At 40.0% G+C, this 21,384-nt stretch overlaps 1 protein-coding gene across 2 annotated transcripts; it reads left to right on the top strand.

The window, feature by feature from the left end:
• The first annotated feature begins 1,701 nt into the window (after positions 1 to 1,701).
• On the top strand, positions 1,702 to 20,800 carry LOC111667657 (SPRY domain-containing protein 3-like). 2 transcript variants are annotated; one of them, XM_023423397.2, is made up of 11 exons: positions 1,702 to 1,802; positions 4,939 to 5,085; positions 5,262 to 5,337; positions 8,741 to 8,865; positions 9,912 to 10,044; positions 10,167 to 10,355; positions 13,702 to 13,851; positions 15,535 to 15,592; positions 16,080 to 16,199; positions 16,302 to 16,426; positions 16,523 to 20,800. In XM_023423397.2, the coding sequence occupies exons 2-11, from the start codon at positions 4,958 to 4,960 to the stop codon at positions 16,655 to 16,657; spliced, it is 1,239 nt and encodes a 412-aa protein (XP_023279165.1). In that variant the 5' UTR covers positions 1,702 to 1,802; positions 4,939 to 4,957; the 3' UTR covers positions 16,658 to 20,800. The 2 variants fall into 2 exon arrangements, with proteins under 2 accessions (XP_023279165.1, XP_087034750.1); XM_087178624.1 differs by lacking the exons at positions 1,702 to 1,802; positions 4,939 to 5,085; positions 5,262 to 5,337 and adding an exon at positions 7,752 to 8,585.
• Positions 20,801 to 21,384: the final 584 nt, after the last annotated feature.

Below are 21,384 nucleotides of genomic sequence, written 5' to 3'. Positions count from 1 at the left end.
AATCATCCAACAATCAGTTAAAAGCATTGATTAGAAATGTATAGATAAACTAGTTGGCCTCATAAAGTATTAAGAATAAGGCAACTATGGAAAAGAAAAATACCCAGTTACAACAATGGGAGTAAGAGTATTTAGTTACTTCCACCTTGTTTTTGACTTTATGACTTTTCTTTAAATAGCAACCACTTAACAAACACTTTGCTGACAGCGTGGATTTACAAAGTCTGTAACTTCAGGGCTAAAGGTTCAGAGGAGTTGGTCGACTCTGAGAGGCTGAAGGAGTGCCACTCAAGGCTGGATGACTAAGACATTAATAGCCACGAGCAAAAAGTCCCACCCTGTAAATTCCACCATGTGTGAGTCACAAACACATTAAATTAGAAAACAGGATCACAAAGATCTGGCAGCTCGTTTTCTAACCTGTTGTACCTGACCTCTGATAATGTCGATGAGAATACAGTGTAAGTGGAAACATGGCCTTATATTAGTCACGTACAGTAAAGGTACACAGGCAGCTCATAGATTTTGGCAATTATTTATATGTTTTGGTGTATTAGGCCTTGTTGATAATAGTGTTTCCATTGGTAGCTTTGCTTCAGTGTGATGAGGCACCTTGGTTAATCACTACAATCAAAAAGTCACACTTCTTTTTTAAATCAATAAATATTTCCTTTTTCAATTTCTACTAAATTTACTACATAATATTATATGTTAAAGATGAAATGATTAGCTGAGTAAACAACAAGATGAGCAGCAGAGCATAAATTGGCAACTATTTTGATGTTAGCTCGGGCCCTAGGAAATTGCGGTGGGCAAAAATAATTGTCACATTAATTGATATTGAAAATAATTTATTTGCTACCATAGTATATACACATACAGTTCTGTGTAAAGGTTTTAGGCACTTTAGATTCTTGTCTACAACACAACACAATCGGGGTGGTGTCTGATTGCTCCGAAATGAATTCTGCTGCAGGACAACAAGCCAAACACACAGCCAGAGTTATAAACAACTATCTTCAGAGACATAAGAACAAGGAGTCCTGCAACAGAGGATCTGGCCTCTAAAAAGCCCTGATGTAAGCATCAGGGAGTCAGTCTGGGATACATGGAGAGACAGAAGACACTGAGACATACAATACCCCTAGTGTCAGTTACTAATAAATACATATAAAACACATATGGTAACCTTGAAAGGGCCATACTGCATCACTTGGAGAGGAATTGTTGGTTGCCAAATGACTCTTCTTTAATTGATGAGGTGATGAGGTGGAGACAGTTCTTTTCTTTATGCTTATCCCAGACTATTTCTAAGGCACATTTAAATGGAACATCCTTCTTTTTGTGCCCTCAAAGCAGGATTTCAGGCTACTCTGTGGGGCCTTTCCAAAACTAAAACAAGAGCTACCTCATTAAATATAACTGCAGTGAGTAAACAGTAGATAGCCCTCCCAAGCACTAAAGTGTACATTTTTATTAGGCTACTGTCCAAAATAAAAAAGCTTTCATAAAAGTAAGTTTGAGTTTCCTTTTTTTTTTTGTGTGAATAGTCTTTTAAGGTTGATGTATAAGTACTCATGTCAAATACATGTAAAAGGCCTATGTGGAACATAAGCTGTATAACCAAAGACACTCACACACGGCACTGCATAGGTTAAGGACCTCACGCTGTATTTTCCTCTGCTGTGATTGGTTAAGAAGGCGGGACTTCCGACAGCGCAGGTTGGACATAAAGTGACAGACTTCACCTCCTTAAAATTGGAAGAAAACCCGGAGGACGATGCGTTACAAGTTTTAAAACAGTAAGGAATCAATATAAGACAACGGGGCTTTGAACAGTGTGGTATGTGAGGTACATTGGTGTTTACATGATTTTATTAGCCATACAGCGCGACAACGTTTGAGACACTGAAAACAGCTAGCCGGCCAACCGAGTCCTCCCTGTAGTTTGGGAAATGTGTTGCTACGTTTGAGGTTGGCTCGTAAATTGGTAAATCGTAGAAGTGAACACGCAACAAATAACAATATGAGGTGATAGTTCGCTTTTCTGTTTACTTTGTTGAAACACTTTACTTGTTAGATCCTCAACTATGTTATTCAGTCGTATTCGGTCTGGTGACTTCTTTCATCATCATTCACAAAGATGAAGCCATAATTTGTTTTCACTGCTCATGTTTTAAGACGAACCGAAAACATTTTCAGGCTTTTACCAACCAAACTAGCCCGTTACCATAGTGTAATGATCCACCTTTAATCCAGTGGAAGTAAAAAAAAAACAACCCACCCACCTAGGTACTTTAGTATTGAGTGATGAATTTGAATGGAACAACAAAACTGTGAAGGTGCGTTTACCTGAGTCACCCTGGCTACGTCATAACCTGACACAGGAAAAGCATAACAGGTTACACATGTACAATGGTGGGAGATGTACTCACACCCAACGCAGTTAAAAGTAAGAGTCATGCATTCAAAATTTTATTGAAGTCAAATTACATAAGTATTGGGATCAAAATATAATTATATAGGTGCTATATAAGGTATATATAAGCACTATAATTAAAAGTAGGGTATTTATCATGTCCTCAGTATTTATTATGCAGAATGGCCCATTCAGAATAATATATATTATTAAGTACATATAATATTAAACTTAGCCGATGAATGTAGTCGAGAAAAAAGTAGAATATTTTCCTCTGAAATGTTGAGCAGTAGAGGTATAAAGTAATAGAAAAAAAAAATTGAAATACTCAAGAAAAACAAAAGTATCTCAAAATTGTACTTAAGTATAATGCACATCATAGTGCATCAGTGTAGAGATGAAAAAATAGACAGACAAAAAATTTACAGAAAATAATCAACAATTACTCTGATGATTGTTTAATTATTTATTAAAGTAATTTATCAAACAAAATTGCCAAATTCTCTAGTTCCAGTTTCTCAATTTTGTGGATTACCTGTTTTATTCCACAGTAAATGCAGAATATTTTAGGCAGATAAACTATTTAATGTCACAACCTTGGTGTTAGAAAATTGTGACAGATATTCTTCACTACTTTCTGGCATTTTATGGACTAAATTATTAATGGGTTAATCGAGAGAATAATCACAATGCTGAGGTTACCCATATAGCGGTCACTTCTAGGCCTATACTGGCTGTTATCAGGCAGTGTCGGCTGAGAGCCAGCCAGATTATCTGTGTGTAGTGTCTGACTATCATGCTAGTCTAGACCAGACTTGGGGCGAGGACCGGGGTGTATAGTGGGCCAGAAAAGACACTATATGTGGCCCAAGTTTTGGCTAGAAAATGTTACTGTGTGGGTAGCTTCTGATTTGGCAGTTAAGGGGAAAGTGAGTTTTCCTAACCAGACCACATCACACCAGGTCTAAATCAAAAACCACTCTACCTAGACTTGTCAAATCTGAACTAAAATAACCAAGAGAAGCTAAAGACTGTTTAAAACACTGTTTCTGATTATCAGCTGCGACAGCGTGTGGCTGGTATTTTCATCTTGTGTGTATGTGTGTCGTCATGGCGAAATGTGGTCATGAGACACCTACTGTAGCGGAAACTACCACAGAGGTGGCTTTGAGTACTTTGGCAGGTGTTAATACAGCTGATTTTGTCACCATGATAGTGTCACAACTGTGCAAGATACAGTCATGAAACTTTACAGACGTGTAGTTGAAATCAAAATTAAAGACAAGTTTGAAGATAGGTGTGGTCTGACCCATAAGTACTGACTAATGTAGTAGTAACTACTGAGTACTCATGGGTCGAAACATCAACATGTTGACAGGTGTTATGGCTGGTGTGATCCCATCTCCAGTTTATTTGTGAAAGTAAAAAAATGTCAAAGTAACTCTTTCATCCCCCATCCAGGCCACATCAGACCACTTCTAGATCAAAGAACACTATACCTGAGTTGTCACGTCTGGAGTAGATTAACCTTAGATTAAAGACTGTTTCAGATTTGTGAAATCTTTTATTGCTTTATCTAAAAAGAACAGTGAAATAGCCCTATTTGTGTTTTCGCAAATGAAACAAAGGTTTTAAATGAGAGACCATCTTGTGTTGGAATCACACCAGCCACGACGCCCATCGACTCACACTCACAAGGTGAAAACAATACCAGCCGCGCTGCTGTGGATGTTAAAAAGGTTTCACAAATCTGAAAATGTGTTTTAGCCAGTAGTTTGCTAGATTTAACTGCCGAATCTGAAGCTGCACATCGGAAGCTGTGTGTGTGTGTGTGTGTGTGTGTGTGTGTGTGTGTGTGTGTGTGTGTGTGTGTGTGTGTATTGATTTCAATTGTTAGAGACACCACACAGTCTGGGTGTCTAAGCTTGAGTCAGTCCCAGATTGCATTGGGGTGGAAGACACCCAAGGGAGGTACCTGACCATCACAGGCCTAACACAAATAGGGGACTCACGTTCCTGCCTCTTGGCAGTGTACAGTCACTGTCCAGGCCTTTGCTTGTCTGTGGAATGTGGGATTAAACGTAAATGGAAAAACACAAACGCAAACACAAAGGGTTTGGCCTGAGGATCAAACCTAGGCCTTTCTTGTTGTCAGGCAACAGTGGTAACCATGTTGTGGTCAGAGATGTTTGCTCTCCTTCCGCTTACAGCTTTCACGACTGCACTGACATTTCATTGTTCCAGAGTTGTTTATCACGATTGCTCTGCTTGTTGTGTGCGTCAACAGTGGAAGCATCACTGAAGTTCAGACTCAAAATCACTTTCATTAGACTGCATCTTGTCTTGTGCATTAATTTAAGTGATGATTTTTTTTTTTTTCACTAATTATGTTGACTGAACAATCACTAGAATCTTTGTCTTTTGTTTTAAGAATAATTATTTAATGTTAGTTGGCCGTTTTTTTCAAGGTAACATTCTCAAAAGCAGTAATCAATCTCATTTGTTTCCCTGTGTCCTAGATTGTAATGATTTTCAGACATGGACGACATAAACCTTCATTATCGCTTTCTCAACTGGAGGAGGCGAATCCGAGAAATTCGTGAGGTGCGAGCAGTGCGATACAAGGAGCGGCTCAAAAGGATGCTGAGAGACGGAGACATACTTAGGTAACGGTGATGAGCAATGCCAGCACGAGAGGTCAAACTGGAGACATTTCTTAGTCATGTGGTTCATTCCCAGATTTTATGCTAGAGCCCTTCCTTTGCCTGCTGAATCAGCATCCCACTTTGCTTGTGTTTGGCAGGAGTAACATTTTTGTTTTTCTTTTTGGATCTCTTTGTAGGTATCATGGGAATTCAGATGAAGTTGGCTGTTTTGTTGCAGCCAGACCGTTGTCGAGAAGAAATCGCTATTTTGAAGTAAGAGTTTGATGATTTCCTCTCAGTTCATGACTATTCATTTGACACAGAAGTGACACAAAAAAAAAAAACAATCCAGGAAAGGTTACTGCTACACAAGTTATTTTCTGATCTACTTTCACATGAAAGTTTCCTGGCTTCGCTGCTTGACTCTGCATCATGAATTTGGCCTACATATCTCATAATTAGGACAAAATCTCAAACTGTAACTCTAGCCCAGTAACTCTAGTTCTAATTAGCTGGATCTTCTTTCATCTACCACAGGATGTAGCTGACTCATTTGTTCTCACATTGTTGGTTTACTGTAAGTGTAATATTCTGCTGTGCAAATCTAAGCTTGAGGATTTTGACTAAATTAAATGTGTGAACAAATAGCTTTTTTTGTGTGACACCCACTGTCCCACAATGCAATGCATGCCTCAGAACTGAAAATAATTAAATCAACTTTGGACTACCAGGTTCAGCACAAGATACAAAATTAAAGATAAAGTGTTCGCATTTAGTAAAGAGTGATCGGTGTCCTTTGTCGCACATCTCTGGTTTCATTTCCAGTGAGTAGAAAGTGTATAGTGCATTTATTTCTTGTACCAACTGTCAAAACAGTACATCATTAAGATAAGCATGTACAGTTAACTGTATTGCGTTAGTATATATTATTGATGTAGGACACCACCTTCATTCTGTGTGATGAGAGGAGACTTGGCAGGCCGTCGCGTCTGACTGCTCGCCTTCATCTTTTTGAACCATAATGGAAAAGAAATCATGAACTCTCCTGGGAATAGTGCGCATCTGAGAAACAAAGACCTTTCAGCTTGGAAATAGATTTGTGGAATTACTTGGCAGCTCTTTTTACATTGTGTGCTTAGCCTGGGTGTGCAGTAATTGCTGATTTGTTCAAGTCAAAGACACCGAAATCATTTACGCCCGAGTCAGAAGCAGACTCAGCAATTAAGTCTCAGTACCAACACAGAAATGAGAAAAAATATCATATTTTTAAAATTCAGACAGGTTTTCCTCTGCCTGCTGAGGCTTGCCTGGCAAATCTGTATTTATATCTTGAGCAGCTTTGATGTTGAGTTACTGTTCAGTCAATATACCAGGTTCAATTAGGGTTAAAAATATTGTAATGTTTTTTGATCGTATCACTTTATTGCAAAGCCTTGGTACAAGTGGAGGCAGCAATGTATTTTTGGATCAGAGAAGAAACCTGAAAAAAAAAGTGTCGGTTAGAGGAGTCACTAGGATCACACTCATGTTCCGTTTTTCTGCAGAAAACTCATGCTACATGCTCCAGACATTCAATTACATCATAAACAAGTGAAGCAATCTTAATAATTTGAAAATCTTAGTCATTTTTAAAACAGTGAGTCCTTGATTTTGAGTTGTCTCTGCTTTCTTTTTAGCTAATGTTTCCAGATGGCTGTCATTGTAAAACAAAAACCCAGCAAAATGAGGTCTTAAGTGTGCAGTTGATGGCTGCATACATGATGTTGTTGGAAAAGGCCAGCAACAAGTCATAGCTGCTGCTCTGGGGCTAAAATGTACCAGACTTTGCTGTTGACACCAGTGCACTCAGATTCTGACCCTTTGTTTGAAAACTGCTTCAGCCAGCAGCCAGTAAAACTCCTGTGATCCTGTCAGTAGGGTCAGCACTCTACTGTATACTCCGACAGAAAAAAAAAAAAGAAGAAAGTGCATTAACAGCTGCTGCACACACAGATACAGTGTGTTTAAGTTTCAGTGGTACTTTTCTACAGACTTGGCTCTCTTATCTCAGCCCTGACAGACTGCTTTCACCGAGCCAAAGAAGTCGCAGCTCATTACAAATCATGTGCTGGTTTGTTTATTTTACTGTTTTTGGTAATCTAGACGCTGACGTGAACAAACATCTGAAGACAGTGGCCGTTTCTCAGAAGTAGCCATGTTCAAACTTGCCTAACACACACATCGGATGTGTAGTGAAACAGTAACTCAACCTTTATACTTACGTATGCTTCATGCTACGTGACTCACTTTGTGGGAGTCACGTAGGAGGAGGGAGGAAGCAATTTACGTAAAATGGGGTTTATGAGCTAATACTTGATAGTTAAGTGGATGCTGATTGTTGATCTGACGGTAGATTTTACAGATCATCTGCATGTTTTACACTGACACAGAAAAAAGGGACGTATTCCCTCTCCCTCTCCGGAGACCACTGCTGAGGTCATGGGAAAGAACTTAAAAATTTCCTGCTCTGCTTGCCCTGGATTTGACAGCAGTGCTCTGGTTGCAATGCGTCCATCTAGGGCTCCCTAGGGATGATGTCATATGGTCAGTATTCAGTTATGATAACAATGGTGCAGGCTAGCTCTTTGCTTCAGGGTTTTTACTTTGATCCATCATGTGTGTACAGAGTGAAACTACACAGTTTCAAGTTGATTTGGAAATTCCATGAGGTGAAAAGAGAAGCAGGGCCGACCCAAAATTGAAATACAATGTAATGGCCTGTAAAAGTTTGGGGTGGAGCCTGAAGGAGTAGAAACAGCAATAAACCTGCAGCACTCAAAAGGGCATTTAGAAACTTTTTCTGTTCATCTTATATGATTTTCCTCCCATCAGATCTGTAAAACTATAAAACTAGGAGGTAGATTACAGTCCACCACTTTGAATGAATCCCTCCGACTTTGGTGATCGACCAACAACTGCAAAATAGTATTTATCCAGTCCTTTAGTTCATGTCTAATGACATTCCCATGAGCCTCATCTCTATACTTTGTGTTTAGTGCTAATTAGCAAATGTCAGCACACAACATATAAAAAAAGTGTATAAATATATTACTTTTTACAACATTACATCAATGTAAACACTTAATTCATCACAGTGGCTGACTCATCTTTTTAAGAGAACGTCCACCACAATAAAAATAAAATCAATTCTGATAAAAAAAAAAGAAGAAAAAAAAAGACATGTCCTTCACCTCGACTTCACCCCTCTCCTCCGCCTCCTCACGATCAACAAAGTTTGTTCTGCTTATGCACTCTCACAATGCAACAGCCTCCCACAGATAATGTGTTATGACTCGTAGCTCTGGATGTGAAAACAGCTTCCTTTAAGTTCTAGGTTGGCGTCTGAAGATGTGTCAGAGGATGGATAAAATGACTACTCACATTATTTAAAAGAAATATTAATATCTACAGCTTCTGCCCTCCTTGTGATGCTCAAGTCTGCTAACGCCATGTTGTTTAAAGACTATAAGGAGACACTAAAGGTTGAGACATTACTGTGAATTTGGGGAAAATCTGTTTTTGTCCTTGGAGTCCTTTTTAAAAGAGAAAAGTTGTTTCAAAAGGAAGAGGGTTTTAAACTGCAGTGAAAACCCCTCTCTTGTTCTTTGGTGATGAAATCGACCTGTGGTCTTTGCAGGTGACCATCGTCGATACAGGAGTGAGGGGGATGATCGCTGTTGGTTTGGTGCCACAGCTCTACAAACTGGACCATCAGCCGGGCTGGCTCCCACACTCTGTGGCTTTTCATGCTGATGATGGCAAGTATGTGTCACTGATCATTTCAATTACATATACTGTAGACTGAATATAATAATGTTATACATCCGATGTAGGGATCTCACATCCCCACAGAACGCTTAGTCTGTTCACGTAACAGACTGAGGAGCCGAGAGCAGAGCACTCTTGTCTGTTTACGAAGGGTTCTGTTGAATAAATTTGGAAAGGTCGTGAAAGGGCACACTTTCATATTTAATGTTCAGTTCTCAGAAACTGTTTACTACTTTTAGTAAGAGCTTTGTCAGTCAGCGTGAGAGCGCAATACTTGGTCTGATGTTTTAGGAACTGGACCAAATATAGAGAAGCTGCGCATTTATGCTGGACTGGCCCTTTAGAGTAGCTGTAGTGATGTGACAAAAAACAGGATTTATTGTACAATTGAGAGGGTTTCCTCTGGGTTTGCTGGTGTTTATATAAGAATATGCTGTAAATTGATATGAGTTCATTACAACACAGTAACACTTCCCCTTAAAAAGTCGCACAGTGCTGGGAACTGAAAGGAACCAATATCACACAAGCACTATTGGCTTCATCACAGGGAAGTCCGATATAAAAGGCATGGGACCAAGTTACAATAGTAGTTTTTGATATTATAAAGCTTGGGGGTCATTATTTTTGATGCATTCATTAGAGCTCAAACATTAAAGAGAGGACAGGAAGCAAAGGTCTCTGGCTAGATTCAAATCGTGGATGTTCTGGTTCATGGTACAGCACTTTACACCCTCAGGTCACCAGGGTGCCCCAATATTTTAGATTTTTATTCAAAAATCCAGAATTCATCAATGATTTTTATGCATATGAAATTTGACTCAGAATTCAGTTTTATATAAATCCAGGTCAAAACAAAAGTTGTATAGTTTTCTTTATTTACTGAGAGGGAGTTGGCGTCAATGAGCGGCTGATTATCTGCCATTTTTAGTTTCATTTTCTATTAGTGGAAGTGTTTTCTGATTGTCCTTTGAAGTTTTTCTTTGAACATCTGCAAAATGTTCATTCGCCATTCAACCTCTCAAGAATATGTCTTTCCGCAGGCTGTATAATGGCAACACTGTGGGACAGCAGTTTGGTCCAAAATGCTGCCGAGGCGACAGAATCGGCTGCGGAATCTCCCTGGACTCTGACGATGGACAGCTGACAGTGTTTTTTACCAAGAATGGTAAAGAAGTAAGTACTCCATCACCATCGTTTTACTTTACCTCACACCGAATGTATTCATCCAGTGCAAGTCTACAAGTGAATTAGTTTTTTCTTTTCCCCAACATTACTGTATCTGAATGTGTCCTCAGGTTGGCAACGTGGAAATCCCAGCATCTCCTGAAGCTCTCTACCCTGCTGTGGGAATGCACTCTTTGGGGGAGGAAGTTCTGCTGGACCTGAACGCTGAGTGGGGGATGGAAGATGATGATGGACAGATGATTGTGGACAGTCATGAAGAGGACTGGGGCCGTCTCCATGACGTCAAGGTGATTGGCACGGTAAGTCCTAAAGCATAGAGAAGAATGAGATATATATAAAACTTGGAGTTTTTACCAAGTTTATTGCGAATAAAGGTCACACAAACTTTGAAAGGTTGTCTCCCTCATGAAGGTTCATGCTGTGTAATGATTGGCTGGTATCAGTGCGTGGATGAACCAGAGAATCTGCACACACCAGATTATTGTTCTACAGTACATCAGCAAGGTTTAATTAAGGTTGGCTGCTAATGTTTGATGTTTGAGTCCTTTTATCACTCCAGGTAGTTTGAACATCCCAAACTCTGTGTGCTGGGTTTCATAATGTGAAAAAAAGGTGTAAAAAGCCTTTTGTGGCTCCAGATGGAGCTGCACGATATCTAACATTGGTTAGGGCTCACGGCTGCAAATTTGAAAATTTAAAAAACCTTTGGGTGTGGCGTTAGAAAGAGGAGCCCGCTCCTCATCTCCCTTTGACGTTCCCAGCTTGAGGCTACATTAGCTGTTTCCTAACATAACACTTCAAATCTCCAACCAAACTGCTGGCAGTTAGAGTTGCATTGTGGGTAATGTAGGTGCCATGTTTTGCCAAGGAAGAAGAATGTGTGGAATAAAAAAGACCATATCTCTGGTTCTGCTACACTGATTTTGATCCTTTTATTAAAAACTGTTCATTGTGAGGCAGACAGTGTTATAGGAGTGCAGTGCTAAATTGAGGGAGTTCTCTTTTAACCAAGACTTTCTGAAGAACCTTGACCCTACATCTAACCCTAGCCCTGTATATTCTGGCTAAAATGTCCACAACCTGGCACACACAGATTCTTTCCAAGTCCGCCTCCAAAACGTCTCAGTTAGCTTAATGCAGAATTGTTGATGTGATTAAATGCAACAAGAATTTATCAAAACATCTCTTAGACTAGTTGTAAAACGAATGTTGATAGATCAACACAGAAACTCAGACATAAATATTAGCTGTTGCTAAGCACCTGATAAAAGATTAAGATAGAAAGAGATAACCAAAAATAAAAATGTTTTTCTCAGAGGTGTTCATTGACCTCTCTCTCCCCCTCTATTTGTTTGGGTCTCCACCCCTCCCTGTGACAGCAGGGCTATAGTGTTTGTGTCTGACTCAGGCGCTGATACACACGAAACCTGAACTGAAAGAGGATGGGAGGAGATCGCAGCTGAATAGCCCTCAGGCAGGAGCGAGTAACCTGCATGCCACCCGCACATTTATTTACCCTTTATTTCTACAAATCTGGCCCTGTCCTGTGTGAAGGTAGGGCCCACAAACCGCAGTCTGAACTTCCTGCAGCTCATCAATTACACAAGTGCACGTGTTACATGAAAGCTCTTAGGGCAGAAAAAAACAAAAAGTTACAGTCAATTTCAAGTTGTTATTGCGCATCCTAGTTACTGAGCTCCTTTTTCTGCTTGAGCCTCATTTGCAGTTCCTTTTTCATTTGTCCAATCAATACCTTCAAGGGTTATTCTTTCTGAATTTGCTGACACTTGTGATTGCATGTTAGGTCAGGCGTTTGTTGGACCCTGGTTTAAAATCTTGACATGCAGGTGTGGTAAACACTCATGTTTATTAAGACAGACGAAATCCAATATTGGCTACAAATATACTGTGACTGGCACAGCTGTTTACAGATTAGTAAGTGATTTACTGTCAGCCTTCATCCACATGAAGTGAGCTGCAGTATCAACACCAGAGTGGCTGTTTACCTCTTGAGGTTGTGCTTACATACTAAAAAAAGAAAGATGAGGAGGTGTATTAAGAAAACACAAGTTCTTCAGAAATGAATCAGTCTGTAAATGGTTATGGCTTAAAATGCAGTTTATTTATTAGATGTAGGTTTATACTGATGCACCTGTTCATATGTGTATCTTAGGTGTTGTTATTGATGCCGAAGCGATAGTGGTTTAAAGTGGGAATCACAGATTTTTAAACACTATTGGTCTATTTTTGAAATCTCATGCAGTCTGCTTTTAATTATGAAAGAACAGTGAAATTAGGGAAATCTGCAACTATGTTTATAATGAGATGTTGGGCAAAACAGCCTGGACACTCATGGAATACAATAGGCTTTGTTTTGACTAATGCAGTTATCTTCAGATGGGCATATTATGGGCCCATGTGTTCATCCACTGATCTGACATTTAGAAAGGTCACTCTGGAAAGGATTCAGTTTTGGTGGTGTTGATTTCCTGTGCTGCGTGTCGTAAACAGTTATGTTGTCCTTGTTGCCTTAGCTTTGCTTTTAGTACCCAAACAGTACAGTGCAGGGAGAACAAGTCCAAATCCTGCCCTATTTTTCCAAGAAAGAATCGCATGACGTTGCAACCTATTTTTTCATCTCATCATCTAACATCCCTAATAGGGTAACGTGTGAATAAAACATGCCCTTTCATTTTGTTGGATTCTGGTCTGTCCCAACCTGAGGAGGAGGCAGCAGCTATGCCAGTGCAGACATGCTATCAATACCAGTGAAATGCAGGTATCTGTTTGGAGGAACTGAGATGTTTTTGAGTCATTATGATCATTTGAACAACGTCCACCTGTGGTTTCACACAGTCCAGCTGACACACCTAAACATACAGTCACCAAACTCCAGTCACCTGCTTGACTAAAACAAGGTAGTGCTTCAATTAGTCTATACAAGTAAAGAAAGACTAAAAATATTGTAAAGGTTCGTTTAAAAAAGTATGGATTAGAACAAATTTGCAAGTAATATTAATTGCAGAACGTAAAATGCCTCCTTAACCACTGCATACTGTTTGAGCCTTTCAGAAGCAACTTTGAAAGTAGTGCATTACGCACAATGGAGGTTAGTGGAACAGAAGCTACTTTGAAAGTAGGGCAGGACCTCCGGTTTCCATATAGGACAGCAAAGCTGCTTGAAGCGAGCCTATGTAACATTACTGAATATCTGCCACTGTGGCCACAAGTGACAAACAAACGGTTATTGTGAAATGCTGGTAGGGAGGACTCATAAAGACAGCTAACTGACTCAGTAACGTTAGTTACATCGCAATATTTCCCTAAAGTTAGCTAACATATGCTAACATTAGCCACCAAAAGCTGCAGGTCTACTGGTCATACCAGACCATATGAGGTTGTAGTTGGTGTAGTTTAAAATTTTAAAAGCATAAAATAATGCATTTCTTTTAATTACTTAACTTACTTAACTGAAAGCAATATTGCAAAAATGACTCAACAGTGTATATCCCAACATTGTTTTCAGTTATTGTTCTAACATAAATTCTATATGTATCCTCAGACTAGGACATTTCGCTGAATGTTAATGCAGCTCCTGTGTACAGTCACAACCTCTGTTTGTTTGTGTGTGTGCGTGTTCCTCAGCTGCTGGAGTACATGGGGAAAGGCAAGAGCATCGTGGACGTGGGCCTGGCTCAGGCCCGTCGGCCTCTCAACACACGCTTCCACTACTATGAACTGGAGATCACAGATGCTGGAGAAAAGTGTTACATCGCCCTGGGGCTGGCACGCAGGGTAAGAGCCTCCTCCTTTTAGTCACCACCGTAATGATCGCATGTCATTGACATTGACACGCCGTATTACTTACTGTACACACTCTGTGTACAGTAAGTAACAGTCTGCTCACACCTCGTCATCCCTCTCCCTCATACGCACCACTGCTCTCACTGTTTCCAGTCTTGAGTGATGGATGACCGAAAGAGGAAAAGCTAACAACAGAATAAATATTATCTCATTTTACCCCCACATCTGGTTTTCCATAGAAAGCATGTTGTTCCAGTTACATGCTAATCTGCCATCTTAACTAGAATACTGCAGGCGAGTAAGTTATGGCACAGTTAGTTATAAGATAAGATGAGAACATCCGATTGTTCTATTTGTCTCAGTCTTTTCCATTTATTCTTTGTTTTACTTCCTCTTTCCACACACTCACCCTGCACAAGAAGGAATAAATAGAAAATGGTTAAAGGTATTCAAGAGTTCCTCAGGCTACGCAATTTAAGGTTAATATCCTGATTAATTTGGCTCAGTTGAGTAGTATTTAATCAGAAATGTTGACAGCAAATGATGATCCATATTTTGGAACCAAATCTTGGGTCTGAGAGGATGTGAGTTGAATATTTATACATCAGAGATGCTGCTTTTGGCCTCCAACAAAATCATACACATCCCGTTTAATATAAGTAAAGCAGCGTAATAATCACTGAGGGCGCAGTCATCGTGTCATTTAAATGATCGATATGAAATGAAGCGTGGTTCAGATATTGTTGTTCTGTACTCTTTTATTGGATGCTGATTGATCGAGCGTCGCTCATGCTAATCACACTGCTGTTTCACCAGCTGTGATGGTCCCTGGGAGGTGGTGGATCATTTTTGCACTCACCCTCAGTGTTAAGCTCCTCCTGACTCCTGTGCCGTCAGTTACTGTGTGTGGGCATGTTGCGCCCCCAGGTCAGACCTGCGTGGAGAATAGAGCTCTGTCATTTCACTGATTGTTTTCCAGGAATTGTTTCTCTCAGTGTGTCTGCGGTTTCAGTAGAGCATTATAAATCTATCAAACGGTCATTCCTGAGGTTTTGCGCCATCCCCCGTCATCTCCTGCAAGACGCATCAGTCTGATGATGGGAAGTGTTACCTCTTGCTACAAACATCAAAACAAAGGTCTCTCTCTCTCTCTCTCATTCTCTTTCTCTGACTAACACATTCTTAACACTTACTAGTTACTCAATGATTGCTTATCATGTATAAAGGAGCAATTGTTTATGGTGCATTCCTTTCCCCTTTTGTCGCTTCGGGTAAAAGTCTTACTGTCTCTGTTTCTTACGCACCAGATTCCTTATCACTTTAATTCTGGGGTGTTCCTACGGTCTTATCTCATCATGCTGTTTCCCTCCAACATCTGGTTTTCCTGCTTGTTGCTGTGGTCATCATCACATCAGTGCTCTGCTTACAGGGGCTTATATGGTCACTGAGACTTCCTCGAATTAGATCTGTTTTATAATGTGAAATCCAACTCAAACCCCCCCCTTCCATTTGGAAAGTACTCAAGTACTTTTAAGAATTTCAGGTATCATGAGAACCTTGGCTGAAGCCTCACAAAACACATCAATTAAATAAAATGGGGACATATAGTAGTTTGATCAAGCTGATGAAATCAACTCAAGTCTTAAGATTATACTTTTCTCTTTTGATTTACAGGACTACCCTAAAAACAGACATCCAGGTTGGAGCAGAGGGTCCATAGCTTATCACGCAGGTGAGTGTTGGCTGATAATGTTGGTGCATGATGATGTGTCCATGAGTTTTCTCTGCAAACATTTGCATTCAAATGAAATCCATACTATAGCACAACTATCATCACGGGCAGTGTCCGTGTGTTTAATATTCTATCTGACTTTTTTTAGCGTACACATTTAATGTGTTACAAACGATCACATTGGTAATGGCACCAAATCATCACTCACATTTCTGGCAATGGTAGAAAAGGACAGAACAGTTAAAATTTCATTATTATTGACAGCCGTGTCAATGATAATGAAAAATTTAAAAGGTTAGAATTGATTTCTATGCAGCTTTCTTTGGCTTCCATCAGCTGGAAGGAGCCAGAAGAAAAAGAGTTATGTAAATGTTGGTGATGACAGATGTTTTGTGTTCTGATAGTTGCACCTGTGTTTTAATTGTATCACAGTCTCTCATGTATGTGATTAAAAGCACTAATCAACTTCACCCTTTGCCCTTTGTAGATGATGGGAAGTTGTTTCAGGGCAGCGGGGTCGGGGATGCGTTTGGACCACGCTGCTTTGAAGGAGACATTATGGGCTGTGGGATCATGTTTCCACGTGACTTCAACCCTGATGGTGGAGGTGAACATCTTTTATATTGATTCCACATTTTTCAAAGCTCTGTTTATCATTGAAAACAGCCTCTCATTGTCTCGCTTTCTGTTGCTGTCTGGGTTATGTCAGATGACGTAGATGACTGGGACCTTGACATGTTTCCCAAGCCCAGCGAGGTTCAGAATGACTTGTATGCAAACAATGAAGATGAGGAGGAGGATGAGGCAGAAGACTTAGAGGGGAAGAAGGTCATGGTGAGTTGCTGTCCAGGAATATAAAACCAAGCACTCTTAAAGCTTCAGTACAAACATTTAAATAATCTTTTTTGCTGTGTTTTTGTGTTTGAACAGGTGTTCTTCACTCGCAATGGAAAGGTGGTGGGCCGGAGAGAAGTGGCCTTACCGGTAGGAGGCTTCTACCCCACTATTGGCATGATGAGTACTGGGGAGAAGGTCAGGGTGGACCTGCACCCCCTCAGCGGCTGAGCCGAGAGAAGGAAATGAAAACCAAGTGGTGAAATCAGAGCGAGGAGGAATGATTGAGCTCTGGTACATTTTGGAGATTGGACAATAAATACACTGTTGAAAAAAATGAAGGGAACACTTAAATCACACATCATATCTTGATGAACAAATTGTTCAATTTGAAAATCTTTACTGATATACATTGTATAATTTGTTGAGAACAAAATGACGTAGCAACGGTCAATGGAAACCAAAATCATCAACCCATTGAGGGCTGGATTCACAATCACACCGAAAATCAAAGTGAAAATTTGAAATCACAGGCTGGTCCAACTTGTGTGAATTTCATCACGGCAACTCATAATGTGACTCAGTAGTGTGTATGGCCCCGCGTGCCTGTATGCACTGCCAACGATGTCTGGGAATGCTCCTGATGAGCCAGCAGATGGGGATTTCCTCCCAGACCTGGATCAGGGCATCAGTGAGCTCCTGGACAGTCTGTGGCAGTACTTGGCGGCGTTGGATCCAGTGATACAAAACGTCCCATAGGTGCTCAATTGGATTTAGGTCAGGGGAACGTGAAGGCCAGCCAATGGCGTCAGTGCCTTCGTCATCCAGGAACTGCCTACACACTCTGGCCACATGAAGCCGGGCGTTGTTCTGCACCAGGAGGAACCCAGGGCCCACTGCACCTGCGAAAGGTCTGACAATCGCTCTGAGGATTTCATCCCGGTACCTAACAGCAGTCGGGGCACCGTTGGCTACGACATGGAGGTCTGTGCGACCCTCCAAGGATATGCCTGCCCAGACCATCACTGACCCGCTGCCAAACCGGTTGTGCTGGATGATGTGACAGGCAGCATAACGTTCACCACGGTGTCTCCAGACTCTTTCACGCCTGTCACATGTGCTCAGTGTGACCCTGCTCTGGTCTGTGAGGAGAACGGGGCGCCAATGCAAATTCTGGTGTTCTCTGGCGAATGCCAATCGAGCTGCACGGTGCTAGGTCCCACAGGTCCCACTCCTGGAGTCTGTTTCTGACAGTTTGGTCAGAAACATGCACACAAGTAGCCTGCTGGAGGTCATGTTGTAGGGCTCTGGCAGTGCTCCTACTGTTCCTCCTCGCACAAAGAAGCAGGTACCGGTCCTGCTGCTGGGTTGATGCCCTTCTACCGCCCTGTCCAGCTCTCCTCGTGTAACGGGCGGTCTCCTGGTATCTCCTCCATGCTCTTGAGACTGTGCTGGGAGACACAGCAAACCTCCTTGCGACCGCTCGTATGGATGTGCCATCCTGGAGGAGCTGGACTACCTGTGCAACCTGATTGGGCTGCAGGTTCCACGTCATGCTACCAGTAGTGACAAAGACACTAGCAAAACACAAAACAAGAGATGAATCAGTCAGGAAGGATAAGGAGAGGGCAATTGTCTGTGGCCACCACATGCAAAAGCTTTCCCTTTTTGGGCGTTGTCTTGCTTTTGCCTCTCCATTGCACCTGTTGTCACTTTCATTTGCACCAAAGCAGGTGAAATCACAATCACTTGTGCTGACAGATTGATATTCCTGAAGTTTAACTGACCTGTTGTTATACTGTGATGATTAAGTGTTCCCTTAATTTATTTGGGCAGTGTAATACCTCCACATCAACAGGCTCCAAGGTGTTACTTGAATAGTCACTCCAGTGTAGCAGGTTACTGTGGCTCTCTAGTGCTGTAAGAATGAATTAACATGCTGGCAGAATTTTTTTTTTTTTTATCAAGAATTATCAAAATAATGAATGTTAATATTACATGTGTGCCTAAGAAAATCGCTTTATAATGAAATAGTTTTATACTGTAAGAAATAACCAGTCAGAGGTTTTAAAGGGTAAAACACTATTTTTTGAAATCACACTCTGTAAAGTTAGTAAAATGCCAAAAAAAAGGGTCTGACCAGAATAATGAATGTAAAAATCCAGATAAAGTGGGGCCCCGGCTGAAAAATGGACCCCATTTGTCCTCATAAGAGGAACATTATCAGCAATAATATACGTCAGCAGACATGTAGCGCCGCTCTCACAGCCTGCAGCCATACTGTGCTCATTACCAGAGGTCTGCTGTACTTCTTCCTATCGATGGTGTATTAGTGACACTCAGTGGTGAGAGTGGTAAGTCTGCAGAAATCATGTCCGGAAAGTCTTCCAAAGAAACGGCAGTGCACTGAACGAACAGTGAGTTCACTCTCTATAAAACCAGCTGCTCTATCACTGTGGTTCAGTTCAGGTGTGGGTGCTTGTTCTGACATGGAGTCATTCCATAGAGTTATTACTGCATATTCAGTAGCAAATGTGCAAACCACATTCATTGGGAATTATGGGATAATTAAGTGTAATAACAATTTGTTGAAACTGAGTCCAAACCATCATTATGACCTTTTATCGTTTTATTGGAATACGCTGTTTCAAAAAGCAAAACACAAGGTTGATTTGACGATCATGACGAGCTGTTGTCCTTTTTTTTTTTTTTTTTTTTAAATCAGGTTTGATGTTATCATAATTGTGATAGACATGAAACACATGCACAGGTCATATTTGTGATAAACATCTGCTTTTAAAAGATAAGCAAAACCAAAACCATGTCAGAAGATGAACTTCAAACAGATGTAGACCAATAATGAGTTGACATTTCTTGTTTTGCCTCTTGCAATTTGCTCTACATGTTTTTCCCTCTACAGAGATCCTTGGTGTCCAAGTGTAACTAGTGCTTTACATGTCCTCTGAGAATGTACCTTATCATTGGGCTTACGCACAAACCGACAGACAGTAAATACCTCATCTCCAGTTGATTAAAGTGATGCCAAACTTTTTGGTTTCCTTTTCTTCTTTATTTCTAAAAATCTGAACTTAGATCTTTTTGAGAAACTGGAGCATTTTCACAAATTGAAGATGACAGAAAAAGAACACTTTGGAAGTTAGTATGGTATTAAATGTATTTTCTCTGGATCATTCATGTATTTTGGATGAAATGGAAACCAATTATCTAAAAAAAAAAAAAAAAAGAGGAAAATCATGAAAAACAAATTTCTTGAGTATCAAACCCTGTCAGGACAACAACATTAAGGAGGTATAATAGTACATTTCTGAGTAGTTCCAAATTTGAATATTTTAGGTCTGAATGTTAAAAATGAAGCCATAACTAAGATTTGCTGCTCTCAGGTATTTGAAAATCAAAATGACCTAGTCTTTTCTAAGATCATTTGTGTGACTTTGCTGTAAGTTGAATTCAGCAATTGTTTGCCACAAGTTGTTATTTTCCAGTGATACTTTTTAAAAATATTTTTGAGATGAGGGCACTTGCTTTGGCATCAGTTCATACTACACTCATGACAGGTTTCTCTGCAGATGTGTTTTGCAAGTTGTTGAGTCATTCATGCAAAAATAACAAATAGGCATTCACTGGTGACAGCTGCAACTTGTGAAGGGTTTTAACATTTACCTCTAATGCTGTTTATTGATGTTCCTTTTTTGTTAATCTGCCAGAAATGGTTACCATTGTGCACTTCATCAAGATACTATGTACACTTTACAGTAGAATACTGATTTGTCAAACTTCAGTTGTCTAAAACAACCAGACCAAACGATGAAAAAGATCCAGTTCAATAATACACCTTGTAGCAGGTGACGGAAATGCTTTGTTTGTTTGTAAAACTGCATCCACACTGAAAACCTCCTATTGCATATCATCCTAAAGCTTGAGGACTGTGCAGGTCACTGAAAAGAACTAAACACACCTTTACTGGAGGAATTCTTGCTGGAATATTCATTTGAATAAGGGCCATGAAATGCCCCTCTGTGTTGCATAAAGGCTGTACTCCTGTTTGGGTCTTCCACTTTTCCTTATCATCGTCCAGTTCTGGTCACACTGTGTGTTAATCATCATCTTCGTTCACAGGAGCTAATAATGGTCCTCTGCTGCTGCTGCTTATCTGCGACATGCTACTCACAATGATCCCTTCTTTGATATTTTTGAATCACATTTAATGTAATCAGGTTATCTTTCAGTCTCTCCCTGTCTTGTTTGTTTTTTGTATCATGTTGACTTTTCTCTCATCCATTCTGTCTCTTTACACTTAAAGCAATCGGATAAACATGCCAAAAATAATTAAAAGCAATGTTCACATTCATTGCACTGCTGACTCCATTTTCATCTTTTTTTATTCCTGTCAAGTTTAATATGAATAACATTTTGTGCTTTAGATGTAAATTAATTTCTCTTAGATTTTTTTTTAATGCAGGCAAAATCTTTCACACCCCAAATTATGTAAAATAATTATTAGCTTCATAAGCATTTAAAGTTTAAACCCTTAATAATCCTTGGCATCGTTTGCTTGTTTTCATTTGTGTCAACATCTCGGATATTTGAAAAATATTAAAATATATAGTATTTAACTACAACAGAAGTAGTTGTAGATTAACAGCGATTCATGGTGTCTTAAGAAAAGAGTATGAAGATCGCAAAAATTCAAATTCAAATCAATTAAACCCATTTCTTTGAGGAAGATCATCCAGTTAAGAGTGATTTATTTTCTTTGGCTTAATATGTATCATGGCTCTTCTCAAATCAAAATGAATGTAACATAAGAAAGGTAATGTATTCTGACTATAGTGTGAAAGAACCATGTCCCTGTTTGTTTCACCTCAATGTACACGATATCTAAAACTGTTCCTCACCAAAGACAAAACAAGAGAACAGTAAATCTAATAGCTATTACA

The sequence above is a fragment of the Seriola lalandi genome, unplaced genomic scaffold, assembly GCF_002814215.2.
Source record: "Seriola lalandi dorsalis isolate HSWRI2012SDOR001 ecotype SW California unplaced genomic scaffold, Sedor1 jcf7180002054692, whole genome shotgun sequence".
Classification (NCBI taxonomy): Eukaryota; Metazoa; Chordata; class Actinopteri; order Carangiformes; family Carangidae; genus Seriola; species Seriola lalandi.
Note: the sequence above shows the minus strand (reverse complement) of the source record. Positions and strands in the feature narration are given on the sequence as shown.

Excerpts from the sequence above, each read along its gene's own strand:
- LOC111667657 (XM_023423397.2), top strand. The coding sequence starts at position 4,958 with ATGGACGACATAAACCTTCATTATCGCTTTCTCAACTGGAGGAGGCGA. Across the intron at positions 8,866-9,911 it reads TTTCATGCTGATGATGGCAA|GCTGTATAATGGCAACACTG; the intron begins GTATGTGTCACT and ends GTCTTTCCGCAG. Across the intron at positions 16,427-16,522 it reads TAGAGGGGAAGAAGGTCATG|GTGTTCTTCACTCGCAATGG; the intron begins GTGAGTTGCTGT and ends GTGTTTGAACAG.